This window comes from Malaclemys terrapin, chromosome 5, assembly GCF_027887155.1.
Source record: "Malaclemys terrapin pileata isolate rMalTer1 chromosome 5, rMalTer1.hap1, whole genome shotgun sequence".
Classification (NCBI taxonomy): Eukaryota; Metazoa; Chordata; order Testudines; family Emydidae; genus Malaclemys; species Malaclemys terrapin.
Window position 1 is genome coordinate 90557109 of NC_071509.1, and position 16240 is coordinate 90573348.

Consider the following 16240-nt stretch of genomic DNA (forward strand, 5'->3'; position numbering starts at 1 on the left):
TTGCATAAAGTAAAAGATACCTTAGCCCAAGAAAGAAACAAGCATGGGTCAGTGTAGCAAACACAGATTCTTACTAACATTGGAACTACTGCATTTCACTCCCATGCAGGGCACCAGACATTACTGGTGGCTTTCAGCAAATTGCTCCCTCAAGACATCCCTTATCCTTGCAGCCCCGTGCTGGGCCCCTCTAATAGCCCTGCTCTCTGGCTGTGCAAATTCAACCTCTAGGTGTTGAACCTCTGAGTTCTATGCCTGAGTTAATCTTTCACCCTTCCCTTCACAAATGTTATGGAGGGTACAGCATGCGGATATAACCGCGGGAATGCTGTCATTGGCCAGGTCCAGCTTCCCATACAGAGAGCACTAGCAACCCTTTAAACGGCCAAAAGCACACTCCACAGTCATTCTGCACCGGCTCAGCCCATTGTTGAATCGCTCCGTGCTGCTGTCAAGGCTCCCTGTGTAGGGTTTCATGAGCCACGGCATTAAACGGTAAGCGGGGTCTCCAAGGATCACAATGGGCATTTCGACTTCCCCTACAGTGATCTGGGAAAAAAGTCCCGGGTTGCAGCTTCCTGAACAGGCCAGTGTTCCGAAAGATGTGTGCGTCATGCACCCTTCCGGGCTGGCCTGCGTTAATGTCAATGAAATGCCCACGGTGATCCACAAGCACCTGGAGAACCATCGAGAAATACCCCTTCCAATTAATGTACTCTGAGGCTATGTGGGATGGTGCCAGAATTGGAATATGCGTGCCATCTATTGCCCCTCCGCAGTTAGGGAAACTCATTTCTGCAAAGCCAGCCACAATGTCATGCACGTTACCCAGAGTCACAGTTCTTCTGAGCAGGATGCGATTAATGGCCCTGCAAACTTGCATCAATACGATTCCAAGGGTCGATTTTCCCACTCCAAACTGGTTAGCGACCAATCGGTAGCTGTCTGGAGTTGCCAGCTTCCAGATTGCAATAGCCACCCGCTTCTCCACCATTGGGGCAGCTCTCGCTCTTGTGTCCTTGGGCCACAGGGTGGCAGTGAGCTCCTCACACAGTCCCATGAAAGTGGCTTTTCTCATCCGAAAGTTCTACAGCCACTGCTTGTCATCCCAGACTTGCATGACGCTGTGATCCCACCACTCAGTGCTTGTTTCCTGAGTCCAAAAGCGGCGTTCCACGGTGGTGAGCATGTCCGTGAATGCCACAAGCAAACTCGTGTCATATGCATTACTCAAGTCGATATCGTCAGAGCTCTCACTGGCACTTCGGATCGTAAGGAATAATTTGACTGTCAAACGTGACGTGCTGGCAAGACTCATCAGCATACTCCTCCGCAGTTCAGGCTCCATTTCCGCAGTTCGGGCTCCATTCCCACAGACTGAAAGGGAAGACAGAGCGCACAGTACAAAAAAAGTTGAAAGATGGCACCAAATGTGGACGGAAGCAAAGAGAATGCTGGGATGCGAACAGACGCATCACAGGGCGTTGGGACAGGACCCAGAATGCCCCGCATTCCACGCCCCCATCCCACAAGCCACAGCGCCAGAATGGGAAGAGGTGCTCTGTGAGATAGCTGCCCATAATGCACCGCTCCCAGTGCCGCTGCAAGTGCTGCAAATGTGGCCATGCCAGTGCGCTTGCAGCTGTCAGTGTGGACAGACTGCAGCACTTTTCCCTACTGTGCTCTCCGAAGGCGGGTTTAACTCTCAGCGCTCTACATCTGCAAGTGTAGCCATGCCCTGAGAGAGGCTTGGGGAAGTCTCACTCTCCTTACACCTCCTTCCTAAACCACTTGGTGTACTTTTGTGTTGCTGGGGTCATTTTTGGCCACCTTTTTGTAATCCAATACCAAATCTCAGTACTACATAGCTATTCAAGACCATTGGACTGAAAACCCAACTCTTGGTACAGGTCCTGTACAAGCCAATGAGTATTCATCCACCATCACTGACTCTGATCTCTCCGTTGGATCTGACCTAAACTACTTCTGTAATGTATGAGTGGCAGTAAAACCAGGTGTAGAGACCACTGTATTAAATGTTACCAATAGATCTAATAAAAGGCGCTCCCTGTGATTCATGATTCTGACGAGGGTAATCTCAGTGCTGTGTCATGCTCTGAATCCAATCTGGAGTTTTTGTAGAGCTTTTATCCAGATATTCTTGCAGCTTTTGATGGTAATTCTAACTGAAAGAGGGTTTCAGCTAATCAAGTGTTGATTTCCCCCCCCCCGCCGCTCCCCTTCCACACACACACCTGTTAGTACAAACTTCCAGTGGGTTTTAAAATTTGTGTAGTATAACTTGCCTTTAGTACTAAATGCAGCCATTTTTATAAAAGACTTTTTGGAATTCTCATTTAACCTGGTGTTTTTTTTACTGTCACCTCTTCCATCATGCTGTAGCAGATGGCGGGGCCATGCAGGTTGGTTTCCAATGGGAGGAGAAACAAGTGATGTGGAGGAAGGGCATTTTTTTAGTGTAACGTGTTTGTATACACTAATATATCTATCTATATCTATATATACTGCTCCTTGAACACAGGTGGTCACAAACACCATACAAACCAAGCCCCTCTTTTCTCAGCTTGAACACCAATGCCTGGTTCCCAGGAAGCAAAGCTGTACCCAGAATTCTCCCTAAAAGGGGAGATTGAGGCGAAGCGCATACTCTCCTGCTGCTTATGTCTTCCCCCTCCCCACAAGAACCTATATGACAAAGCTAACGAGTACAGCACTTCTTCAAAGACCATAACACTGCTCACACTTTAAGAAAAAGAACTGGTTTTCCAGTTGCTTCTATAGATGGTTACTTAATTCACATTTTTAATTGGATTAGAAATGCTCTTATTTTATTTTGAATCCGGAAAATTTAACAAATTTAACAATGAAGATATTAGAAAATGTACCCATTGGCCTTAATTTCTTTTTATTGACTGCATCTTGAATTTCAGCTAGTTTTAGGTTTTGTATGTCTAACTGATTGCAAGTTGTTTTTGTTAAATGACTGTCGTAGCTCAAGTCTGACCCCTTAAAGAGAATAGTATGGCCTATAAAGAGAAGGAAAATCTATCTTCCTGAGTGCAGATTCTTCATCTGTGCTGCATTAAAATTGGCCATCTGTGTATCGAAACTGAATACAGGTAAATCTCACCCTTAGAGATGTCTTAATAAGCTTCTTTCATATACTAAATTTCTTTCAAGTCTGGGCCCAGCAGCAGGCTTGTGTGTCTGGCTCAACAAGGCAGGGTTCTGAAGACCCAAACTGGCAGAGAAAACGGGCTCAGAGGTAGTCTCAGCACATCAGGTGACAGTCTCAAGGGGTCTCTGTGACCGAATCCGTCACAGTAACATAGTCGAGCAGGATCTGTGCACAGATGATTGCTTTGATACACTGGTAGTGATTTTAAGTGAGTTTTGAGTGTGGTGGCTGGAGAACAGACGAAGTGGTTACTGGTTTATTTTCTGTTTGTTTATTTCGGGTGATGGAAATAAGCACAAGAAAGCAGGAAAATGACTAGCAGTGAGGCAGCTATAAAACTAGAGCTGGCCAGACTGGAAGTGGAAGAGAAGGCAAAGGACCAGGAGTTTCAAATAAGGTTCAAAGAAGCAGAGGCAGCCAGGGAGGAAGCTGCTCACAAAAGAGCCCTGGAATTAAGCCAGAGAAATGCAGGCCCAGATTGAGAATTTACTGTAATGGAGTGGAAGAGACAAAACCCTTCAGCAGCCGACTCCACTTCTCCAAAAATCCACAAATGGGAGCGGTTATGTCCTCAGTCTGATGAATCCAGTGATATTGCCGAATATTTCATCACCTTTGAGAGACTGCACTCTCCATGCGATTCCCGAAGATCAAAAAATGATCACTTCAGTTGCAAAATTGACTGGGAAAGCTCTGGACATATTCAATAAGATGTCTATTGATGATGCTTCAAGCTATGGTAAATTTAAGGAACTAGTTTTGAAACAGTTTCAGATTACACCTGAAGCCTACAGGGTTAAATTCAGGAGTCTTAAGAGGGGATCTGGATTGAGTAATGTGGTTTATGTAAATGAAATGAGAGATTTGTTAGAAAAGTGGGTGAGGGGAAAAGGTGTTACAAGCTTGAATAATTAAATTACACATTTCTTCCAGGAACAGTTCCTGAATATGTGCAGTGATGATGTAAAACAGTATTTGTGGGACAAAAAGGTGAATGCAGTGGGGGAATTAGCTTAGTTTGCAGACTCTTACGAGCAGTCACAAGCTGCAATTAAACATAAACCACTGGCAGAGGGATACAGGGTTGGTGGAAAGCAGAATCACCATTTTACACCAGGAAAAAGGAGGCTGGGCGTTCACCTCCTCATTCCCTTGCTACTCATCCCAAATCTCCTGTACAAGCAGAGGAGCCCACAAGGTGCTATCATTGTAAATCCACTGAGCACCTGAGGAATAAATGTCGTTGGCTGAGTGGGAATGGACAGCAAGTAACACATGAAGCTGCTGCTTCTCAGAGCACAGGGGTATCCCAGGCTGCTGCCTCTTTCCACACAGGATTTGTAAAGGTTGCTTCTACACAAGCAAGCAGTGAGCATATGTATGCTGTGAAATTTAATGACAAAGTGCTCCAAGGATGGGGAGAGACTGGTGCAGAAATTTCTGTGGTCAGTAGGGACCTAATCCATGAGAAGGATGTGTTACTGGGGTAAAAATGGCAGAATTAGAATTGGTGGGAGGTTACAAAGTCCTTGCACCTTTAGCTAAGATACACATGGAAACTGGTGATTTGCAGGCTGAGATGAAAGTTGTAACAGTGGCACGCAATTTTTGCACCATTTCTACTGGGGAGTGATTTCTTTGATGTGGCAGAATCTATCCCAGGGTTTGTTAGCAGCAAGAAGGAATCTTGTGCTAAAAGCCCCAGAGGGGAGGCTGAAGTCACATGTGCTGCAGGGGGAATAGGAGAGTGTCTCTTTAATTCCTTTGTAGCAGTGAAAATGCAGCTTTGGGAGCAGGGATGGTCGTAACCAGTTCCTATAACCCCAGGGCTCAAGGCAGGTCCCTGCGGGAAGCACTGGATAAAGTCAGCTCCTGTCCTATAATCATCTGCCTGGTGAAGGGGAATGTTCCACCTTGTAACAGGGAGGCCGTCCCAGTTGCTGACTGCAAGGAAGTTGCAGGTCAGCAGGGGACACGTCTTGCCCTAGGGTGCACAGAGACACGTATCTCAGAGATGAAAGTTGGGGTTCTGGTGACTGCTGCGGTGGGAACAGACCCCAAGGACTCTGTAGCTGGAAGCAAGTCCAACCTGAGTGAAGGGGGGAGGGCGGATTTTGCTGGCCAGTGAAGGGTCTGTCATAGCTGGTAGCTCTGAGCCCCCAGCTGGACCAGGGTCACCTCCCTTTTCGGGGATACAGGAGTGTCTGCCTCAGAGGGGACCCCAGAGAGGGAAGTCCAGATGGAAGGTGAGGGGGGACAGGAGAGTCTGCTCACCTTTTGTAGGGAGGCTTCACCCCAGGAGGAGGGTGAAGAATCTGCATCTGAAATGCCATACCCCTCACCTGTGGATCACGTTTTAAGGGAAGATTGGGGGTCAAGTCTCCTGGAAAGAAGGAGTCCAGTCTGTGAAAGAAGCTTATTGGAACATCTCTGAGTGTGAGATTTTATCTGTAATCAGTTTCTTAATGTATTAGGCTTAGACTTGCATGTTTTGTTTTATTTTGCTTGGTAACTTACTTTGTTCTGTCTGTTATTTCTTGGAACCACTTAAATCCCCTTTTTACGTAATACAATCACTTTTGCTTATTAATTAACCCAGGGTAAGTAATTAATACCTGGGGGAGCAAACAGCTGTGCATATCTCTCTATCAGTGTTGGAGAGAATGGACAATTTGAGTTTACCCTGTATAAGCTTTATACAGAGTAAAATGGATTTATTTAGGGTTTGAATCCTGCTGGGTGTCTGGATGCTAAGCTGTTTTCAGTTAAGTCTGCAGCTTTGGGGATGTGGGTCAGATCCTGGGTCTGTGTTGCAGCAGATTAGCGTAACTGGCTCAACAAGGCAGGGTTCTGAAGGCCCAAACTGGCAGAGAAAACGGGCTCAGAGGTAATTTCAGCACATCAGGTGACAGTCCCAAGGGGGTCTTTGTGACTGAACCCATCACACATGGCACAAAGGATTTTGCAGTGTTTAGTTGTGTAACGCCATCTCTCATTGCACAGTTGTTATTTACTGTCCTCTTACAAGTGTGCCACTGATTATTTGGCACTTGTACTCTCCCATTTTTACTGAAACTCATTATAGCCTCATTTGCTTTCCATAATGCATTAATCCTTGGCTCCCATGAATAGTTTTACAGAGCTGTGGAAATCACATGTTTGGTTCCGGGGTTACTTATTCAGCAGCATAACATTTTCACAGGTGGGGAGAAACCCAATGATCTTGTCTATAATCACATGCTATCTGGTTATGTTTGAAGCTGTTTGGCGCTGTAATGGGGGCTTGTTAACATGGATTCATATAATGCAACTTTCTGTAAAATCACTGTTTCTTATCTGAAACTGACTGTGAGGGTCAGAGTCCTCTCTGTTGAACAGGCTCAGAACAGATGTTGTTGGTAATTTTGCTAGAGACGCTTAAAGCATGGTAATTGCAGAATAGCAAGTCTCAGAGCCCTGGTATACAGACTCAGGCTTACTCTGCGGTGCTAAAAATAATAGTGTAGATGTTCCCTGCCCAAGCTCCAGCCTGAGCAGGAACAGCTACATTGATATTCTTAGCGCCATAGCACGAGCCCGAATCTTTAGACCTGGGCTCTGAGACTCGCTGCCGCAGGCTGCTGCTTTTTTCCTTTTTTTTTCCCTTTTTTTTTTTTTCTTTTTGCAAGTATGTACAGACCCGTGGAAATGTCCCTTTTTGTTTTCAAGTGTATAGTTCTTTCTTCTATCCTCGCCCTTCCTCTTATATCCCAGTCAGTCATACTTTGCAAACAGTTCTGATGTTGAAGATGTGACAGAATTCATTAGCGTATCCAGCATACTGGCTGAGATTATATCCACATTTCAGTCATGTAATGTGTGATCAAGTGTACCACCTTGGGGTGGGGGGGCGGGAGAGTGTGATTGATAGTCTCTGTTCTATGCACAGTAGCTTTTGTCCCCTTTATCCTCTAACATCCTCTCTCTTCCCTGTTGCCTCATTCTATATAAAAAGTTATACTGGTTTAATTTTTAAGTGTTTGTCTTGACTAGGATTTAAAGGTGTGTTGGAATGTATTACTTTAAAGTCTAGTGTATACAAGGCAGTGCATACTTGAACATGTGCTAAGCTGGTCCAAAGCTTGTCCATGGCACAAAAAGTCATGGTTTTAATATGTGATCGCTAATATGTTTTATAACCAAGTGTAGAATAAGATTTTCTAGACCAGTGGTCACCAACCCATAGATCATGATCGACTGGTCGATCCTGGAGCCTCTGCCAGTCAATCGTGATCTCCGGCCACTAAAAGTTTGTCTTTGCGTGCTGCTTCAGCCTGCAAGCACCACCCCCGCAGCTCCCATTGGCTGGGAATGGGGAACTGCGGCCAATGGGAGCTGTGGGGGCAGTGCTTGCAGGCAAGAGCAGCATGCGGAGCCACATGCTGCCCCCTCCCCTCCATGGGCAGCAGGTTCATGTTGGCCACTTCCAGGAGTGGCGTGGAGCTAGGGCACGCAGGGAGCCTGTCTTAGCCCCGCTGCACTGCTGACCAGGAGCTGCCTGAGGGAAGTGCCGTCTGGCGGGAGCCCACCCCCAACCCTGACCCCCCTCCCAGAGCCAGCACCCCAACACTCTACCCCAGCCTGGAGCCCCTTCTTGCACCCAAACTCCCTCCCAGAGCTTGTACCTCTCACCCCTCCTGCACCCCAATCCCCTGCCCCAGGCTCAGTCCCACACTCCAAACTCCTTGGCCCCAGCCCAGTGAAGGTGAGTGAGGGTGGGGGACAGGAAGTGACGGGGGGGGGGATGGAGTGAGCGGGGCGAGGCTTCGGGGAAGGGGTCGGGTATATCCTGGGTTGCACTTAAATTCAAAAAGTGATCTTGTGGTTAAAAGGTTGGAGACCTGTGCTCTAGACCAGTGGTTTTCAAACTTTTTTTCTGGTGACCCAGTTGAAGAAAATTGTTGATGTCTGCAACCCAACGGAGCTGGGGATGAGGGGTTTGGGGTGTGGGAGGGGCTGAAGGTTGGGGTGAGGACTGTGGGGTGGGACTGGGGATGAGCAGTTTGGGGTGCAGGAGGGGGCTTCGGATTTGGGGGGGCTCAGGGCTGGGGATTGGGGTGCAAGAAGGGGTCAGGGTTGGGGACGCAGGCTCTGGGGTGGGGCCAGGGATGAGGGGTTTGGGCTGCAGGAAGGGACTCTGGGCTGGGGTAGGGGACTGGGGTGCAGGGTTGGGACGTGGGCTTACCTCCAGTGGCTCCCGGTCAGTGGCGCAGTGGGGTTACTCAAGCAGGCTTCCTGCCTGTCCTGGCACCGCAGACCACGCTGCACCCTGGAAGCAGCCAGCAGCAGGTCCGCCTCCTAGAAAGAGGCACACGGCTCTTGCCCGCAGGCACCATCCCCTCACCCCCAGCTCCCATTGGCCAGCCCCCCTGCTTAGAAGCTGGACCTGCTGCTGGCTGCTTCCGGGGCGCAGCGCGGTATCAGAACCGGTAAGGACTAGCCTGCCTTAGACGGGCAGCACCGCCAACGGGACTTTTAATGGCCTGGTCGGTGGTGCTGACCAGAGCCACCGTGACCCAGTGCCTTAAATTGGGCCACCCGGTACTGGGTCGTGACCTGCAGTTTGAAAACCACTGATCTAGACTATGATAAAAGATGTGGTGTTAGCACATTCTGCTCATTAATTCTGCCCAACATCAAATATTCTATTCAACATCAAATGTGAATTGTGGGTGGATTAACTGATCCATCTCACTAGGTAAACAATTTGGGCTACGAGATTAGGATAGTGTCTCTCTTATGATCTCGTCTGCCCATGTTTGAGTTTACTGCCAGGTGGCACTTTCATCAGAATGTTTTTCATTTGTTTCTCTTGCACTCCTTGCAGAGACCTATTTGAGAAACGCCCATAATTATATTGAAATGGTTATTGAGGTTGGTGAAGTTGCTGTTTATTTTGCTTTAATTTCTCATACAGAAACTGGCACACCAGTTAATGTTTTGAGGAGTAAAGCATGAGATATCGGCAACAAAGTAATGTAAAAATGAGATGGAGGGGTATATGAGGTGAGGACTTGGTAGGAAACTCTCTACAGAAGCGATGAAAATAACCTGGAATCTGATGAGCCACAAATGAGAAATAGATGACTTAGGACCAATCTACATAATATACACCAAAGGGGTGTGAAATCTAATGCACACCCACATGTTGTGCTAACTGGCTCAAGTAGACCCTGCTGGCATGCACTAAAAGTTCCCAAGTGCATGTTAACGCAAGCTAGGGAGCTTTTAGTTCTTCCTAGCAGGGTCTATATGGGTCAGTTAGTGCCCACCACAGTTAGTGCCCACCCATTCAAAACCCACACTTATTTTAGGAATATTTCCAATTTTTATCAACCTGAAAGATAGCACCGCATTAATTGCTTTGCAGTCCTCTGTGACCACTGCGTCCACTGTGGATTTGCCTACCTCTAACTGATTAACAACAAATCTAGTTCAGTCTGGGTTTGCCAGCTTCCACAGGGCAATAGCAACATGCTTCTGGAGCATGATTGGCTCGCTCATCTGGGTGCTCTGCTTCAGGAGTGGGGCTTTCCTCATGTGAAAGTTCCGGACCTACTGCTGGTCATCCAATGTTACCATCTCATTGTGGTCACACCAGTGGGTGCTTGTAGTTCAGATCCAGAAGCACAAAGCTGTGATCTTCCATGAGAGACACATGCTTGGTCCCTGCCTCCGTCTTCCCCCCTCCCCCCCACCCCCTGCATGGTCCCTTTCTCTTGTTGTGCTTCTTCTGGTAAAGCACATTGGCTTCACCTTGCACAGGCCAAAAGCAGTCTCTGCAGTCTACATAACCTTAATGTAAGCCCAGGATTCGAACTCGGGCTCAAAATGAACCCCACCTCCATCTACAAACAAATCACAGTAACCCAAGGATCGGTCACAGGACCCCACGGGGTGGAGGGTCTGAGTCTGAGTAAACCAGGACCCAGGATTCAAGCTCCGATGCTATGCAGTCTAGACCGCAACCACAAAGGACTCATGCTCTGGGAGTTTGCTAAAAGTATTCCATAATCCCGTGGGCTGATTTCCTTTGTCCACTGGACAGTCAAGCTTTCCCACACTGCACCACGAACAATGAGCCAGAGCAGGCACATTTTGGGAGGGTGCTAGGAAGTCTGGGATATGGGTGGTTGGACTCAGACTCACATAATGCAGTGTAGACACTAGAGCCCCAGGGTGGGACCAGGGTTCAACAATTCCTAACCTGGGGTTACAAATGAGTGGGGATGCTCAAGTCCTATGTTAACAAACCCAGGATCTGCTAACTCATGTTCTGCTAACCCTGGGTTTACATTGAAGTGTAGGCCTACCCTGAGACACCCACTACCATCCCTTGGCAGAGGCACAAAAAAGAAACATTGCTTCCATAAACAATAGCATCTGTCTGTTATTAGACTGAGCCTTTGCATATAACAGCACACCACCATACCATCTTGGGTCCTGCCAGGATGAGAATTACCAGGGTTTAGACCATTTCCTCTCATAATCCCTAAAGCAGGGAGACAAGTTGCCCCACAACACCTGTGAATAAGAGCACAGAGTGATGCAGTGAGCTGTGGTGCTATGAATCTCTGTATTTATGCCCAAATAGCTGTATTGCTTATCACAGCCAGATACAGCTCCAGCGTGGATTGAGGACATGACAGCAGCATGTTATCATAGTGTTGTAGGTTAGGCTACCCATGATTGCTTAAGCCGTTGTCTGTACAAAAATCCTGCCATTCCTATGCAGGCGTCTTGGTGCCTAAAACTAGTACTCATGGATTTATTCCTGCCTTCCATATCAGGACAGAGAGACGTTGACAGCACAAGCATCTCTATTCCTGAAAATACTGTATAACAGTCAAAAACAAATCTAGCTAGAGAAAGTAAAAGTGGTGTTTAGTGGAAGCTTACAGCAGAGAAAACAGAAGTAAAATGTTGCATATTCAATGCCTGATCTATGAAAAGTTCCTTCATTCTAGCCCTGTATTCATTTACAGAATGTATGTGTATACGTTTCTCCATGGCAGAAATCTTGTTTGACTCCCTCCTGGCTCCCTAGAAACTAAGCCCAATATTGTTTGTCTCCGCTTTCACTTTAAAAGTGACATCCTTACAAAAGATGTGCTTCCCTTTAGAGTGCTGTCAAAATTCATATTCTTTTGATGAAGATATTCTCCCATCTGAAGTTTGGAAAATATTTTTCTTTTAGGGTCTGAGATATCCATTGACAAATTCCATTGATTGCCTGTTTCAAACATGATTTAGATCTTGAAGTTTGGTAACTGTATCCTATATTAGGATTTACCTCAGTCAAGAACTATTTGTATAATGTACAATTATCTTTTGGTTTGTGCTCCTAACAAATGCAGTCACCATGTTCTGTAATTAGACCTCATTAGCATGTCATTTACAATTCCACAAACACACTAGGGTCCTTATGTTTAGGATTTTTAATGTAGTATTCTTCATTTATCTTTAAACTATGTACTGATACAGAAAAGTTTTAAAATAACCCATGTGGGTTCTGCTTAACATAGGATGATCTTGGGAGTTACCACCAATCATTAGTAATGAAATTGGGGGCTAAGGGAGAATTTTTCAATTTACTGAGGTTATGACACTTGTTTCATTGTGTGAAACATTTTACCTCTTTCATTGCTAAAGAATTTATTTAAATCGCATTCGTTTTTGGGAATCATGATGAACAAATTTTAGACAGAGAATTATTTACTTTGTTCTTTTGTGCAGGTTGTTCAAGGAAGGAAATCACTGAACACTGGGAATGGCTTGAACAGAATCTGTTGCAAACTCTTTCAATCTTTGAAAATGAAAATGACATAAACACCTTTGTCAGAGGAAAAATACAGGTAGCGTGTGTGTGTGTGTGTGTGTGTGTGTGTGTGTAAACTGTTGATTATAAATGTCACTATAGAACTGTAATGTCTCATCGCATCTGACCCAGTGATCTATACACCACTGTGTTCCTTGACTGGAAAGCGACATTCCGAATGATATTGTGTGCATATCTAGATTAGGGAAATTTGCTGGAGCATAAATATCTATATCACTGTAATCAAAATAATTATATGTGGGAGTCCCCACTTCATCTATCCTCTCCTCTGGTTTTAATTCAACATCTAAAGTAGATTGAAGAAAAAAATGTTTTGGCTGGTTTTATGTCCAAAAAATTTCTGTGATTCACTCATGCTTTGAAATTTTAAAAATGTGTTATGAATATTTGAAAATAAATGTCCTGGTTTATTAACGCTACTGACCTATAGAGCATTAAACACTTAAAACAACTGATAATTCTGTCTCAGTCTAGAATGAATAATGTTTTTCTTTTATTACATACAGAAACTTAGAAAAATAACATACTGAAATATAGGTGCTGGTTACCAGTGTAGTTATTTCTGCACAGAATCTCACTTCTAAGCAAAATATTTATACTGATACATAAACTGTGTAGATGAAGCCTGTTGGCTCCATCTGATTCCATTCTTTAACCTCTCATGTAATAATTACACCTCTTAAAAACCCAGCTGTGCTTCAGTAAATTTCAGTAGCAGCTCAGAAATAAATACAATAGACCCCTTTTATAAATAGTTTAAACCTGTAGCATTAAAATATCTATTTCCATGAGACAGCTAATGTGTTATATACAGCTTTGTTAAGAAGAGTGTTAATACTTAAACTGCTGCATAACTGAATGTTTGCACAACAAAGGCTTCACCACCCCCATTATGCTCCCCAAAGTAGTCTACACTAACTTGAAGGGATGAAATCACTTTCCCTTTTAACTTTAAGTTAAAGAAGGGATATGTTATAGATTATTAGTTTTTTTTCCCCCATGTTGTAATAGTTCAGTTAGTAAACAAGAAATTTTCTATGCTTTCAGTTACCAAGTACTAGCCTTTCATTTAACACCTATTAAGAAGGATCATAAGTTATTTTTTGTCACTAAGGAAGTAGCAATGGTGGGTTTCTGACTGATTTGTTTTTATTTAGAATAAAACTCCTCTGTTCTAGTGAAATTCCTATTTACTCAAACAATATTTGTGCCTGGAATAGGATGGGGAAGAGGACATGGGTGCCCTATCAAGTGTGTTGGGGGTATTTGAGGTAGATTTAGTGGCTTTAAAACAGGACAATTGGAAAGCACTTTCAGGGCTGCTGTTAGCCTGTTCTCAACCAGTGGACAGCTCTACCAGTATCTGAATTGGCTCTTCATTATGTTTTTGATCCCCTCACCACACCGTGAATGAAATAGCATGTGGTGTTTCCCATATTCTGTTGGAATAATCAAAAGAAGATCAGGTGTTTTTCTTTTCATACCTCTTGCCTTGATCCTTGTTTTGAAAGTAGAACACTATAGGAAAACAAAATGTTGTTGTTTGTATTACCATAGCATCTAGGAGCCCTAGTCATGGACCTGGACCTCATTGTGCTAGGTGCTGTACAAACAAGAATAGAAAGACAATCCCTGCCCCAAAGAGCTTACAATCAAAGTAACATTTGTCTCTTTTACCTAGTGTCTCTTCACTCGCTAGAATTGGTTGACATTTTTCCAAAATTCAGTTTTTCTACAATTTTTCACCAAAATTTGGTGGAAAAAATGAAGATGCAATGTTTGTGAACTTTGTTTTGACAAGTTGCAGTGACTCCTCCTAACCTCTTTACTAGTGTAATAGTGGGGGTAGTGCAATTGAGAAATGCAGGAGTGTGCTTGATTAGTTATCTGGGACATAAGCAAGGTAAGAGGTAAAGTCATCAGAAAGTCTGGCTTGTAGGATGGAAGATAACTAGATGAGCAGAAGGTGGGTAGTACATTCTGAAAAGTTAGGGGTGAGGGAAACTGACTTCTCTGACAACAGAGTAACTGGTGATGGCATTTAAACTCAAAGTGTATTGTCCGATAAAGATGTCAAATACCTTTTGGTGGCAAACATCCTTCATGTTTTCTTCCTCTCCAGGGCATCATCGCAGAGTATAACAAAATCAATGGTATCAAAGAGGATGATGACACAGAAAAGTTTAAGGAAGCCATAGTGAAGTTCCACAAGCTGTTTGGGATGCCAGAGGAAGAGAAACTGGTGAACTACTACTCCTGTAGTTATTGGAAGGGGAAGGTCCCCCGTCAGGGCTGGATGTACCTCAGCATTAATCACCTTTGCTTTTATTCCTTTCTCATGGGAAGAGAAGGTATGTTTTTAACAATGGCAGGTCAATCTGGTCATCTAAGATGGATAGTATATCTGCTGCAGTTTATTATTGTTAATTTATTAGACACTGACAGAGTGCTGTGTCCTGTCCAAAAATTTAAATAAACATAATCCCTACCCCAGAGATCTAACTTTCTGGACCACACCCAGTGGTGTAGTTCGGGTACACAGAGAATTCAGCATTGTTGTGATACTTCTATGATTTATGAATATATAAAAATCATATACATAGTGGAATCCGTGGGATCGGTTGAAGAGCCTCGTGATAAATTGCATGCATCCTGCTTCACTGGCACTCTGCACACAAATACATCTCCATCAGGATGACCACTAATGTTCCCAGACCTCTGAGCAGGTTCAGATATCCTATGGACAATACATGATACTCTGTATGTGTCTTACTATAAAGCAAAACATAATGGTTCTCTCTGACAAATTGAATGATCCCTGATACTATTGACAGAAGCACATGTAAAGTTATAATAAAGCACAGAATAGCTTATTACAATTAATGTCATTTTTTACCTCATATGTAATCCTAAAATAAAGTGATCTAACAATTGAAACTGAATGATTGACAAACAGTTGCTTCCATGGAAAAAGATGCTGTCTACATGCAGATTTATATGAATATCCCTAAGGTCTTTTTATAAATTCACTCTATTTATTTTTGTCACAGTTGTTGGTACCCTGAATTGTCATTAAAGTAAGGCCTTTCACAAACTTTTTGAAAATCATGATTCTGTGGATGTTAGAGGCAGTGTAGTAGGCAGCCCATTTGGTGTGCCCAGATTGCATTTGCGGACCCCATAGTGGGGCAGAGGGAGATCAGTCTGGGCAGACATCTTGGCAAAGAAGAGGTAAATATGGCCTTCATGCTCCCTCACTGTGATGGTGCACGTGTCTGTGTGTAATATTTCGTATATAAATAAATTATACTGAAACATAACTACTTTAGGTAACAAGGAGGCCAAATTTATCTTTTTTGCTTTGCCAAGTTGGCTGCTCTGCTTGTGCTGTTGTTCCACCTTGCCAAGAGGTAGGAAAATCCAATCTGAATTCATTATATGACACACAAAATATCAAATTGGTGAACTAATGCCCTCTCTCTCACACATAGGAGGAAAAATGCTTTTGGGTGCCAGTCTTTTTCATGATTCATTCTTGTGCTGAATCTTTTCTGTTTTCTTTGTTCAGCAAAGTTAGTGATCCGCTGGGTTGATATCACTCAGCTTGAGAAGAATGCTACGCTGCTTTTTCCTGACATGATCAAAGTGAGCACAAGGTCAAGTGAACTCTACTTCTCGGTATTCCTCAATATCAATGAGACATTCAAATTAATGGAACAGCTTGCCAACATAGCTATGAGACAGCTCTTGGATAACGAAGGATTTGAACAAGACAAGTCATTACCAAAACTGAAAAAGAAATCCCCCAAAAAAGTATCTGCACTGAAACGGTAGGTAACACTGACTTCTAATCATTAGGACCCCATATATCCTTTTACTTCCAAATTTTGTCTAGAAGTTTTCTGATAATATCCCATTGTTTTTAATTCAAGATGCAGTATTGTTTTGTAGTGGTAGTGAGAGGTGGAGAGTAACTTAAACATCATTGTTTGGTCTGCCATTGAAGGTGGATATGGAAAAATCTCCCTAGGCCTTGTAGGTATGTTACCAAAATAAAAATCGAACATTTGGGCCAGATTCTCTTATACATTGAATACCATTTAAAAGACTATGACAATTTAAAGGGGCCTTACAATACATACCCACTTTCATGCCCTTTTACC

General features: G+C 44.0%; 1 protein-coding gene across 3 annotated transcripts in view; it reads left to right on the forward strand.

Annotated features, from left to right (window-relative positions):
* Positions 1 to 16240, forward strand: part of TBC1D9 (TBC1 domain family member 9) — an 84210-nt gene that overhangs the window by 25198 nt on the left and 42772 nt on the right. For all 3 annotated transcript variants that reach the window (XM_054030496.1, XM_054030497.1, XM_054030494.1), the window contains exons 3-5: positions 11975 to 12093; positions 14200 to 14428; positions 15646 to 15907. In XM_054030496.1, coding sequence (XP_053886471.1) covers positions 11975 to 12093; positions 14200 to 14428; positions 15646 to 15907 — 610 coding nt within the window. The remainder of the gene's footprint in view (positions 1 to 11974; positions 12094 to 14199; positions 14429 to 15645; positions 15908 to 16240) is intronic.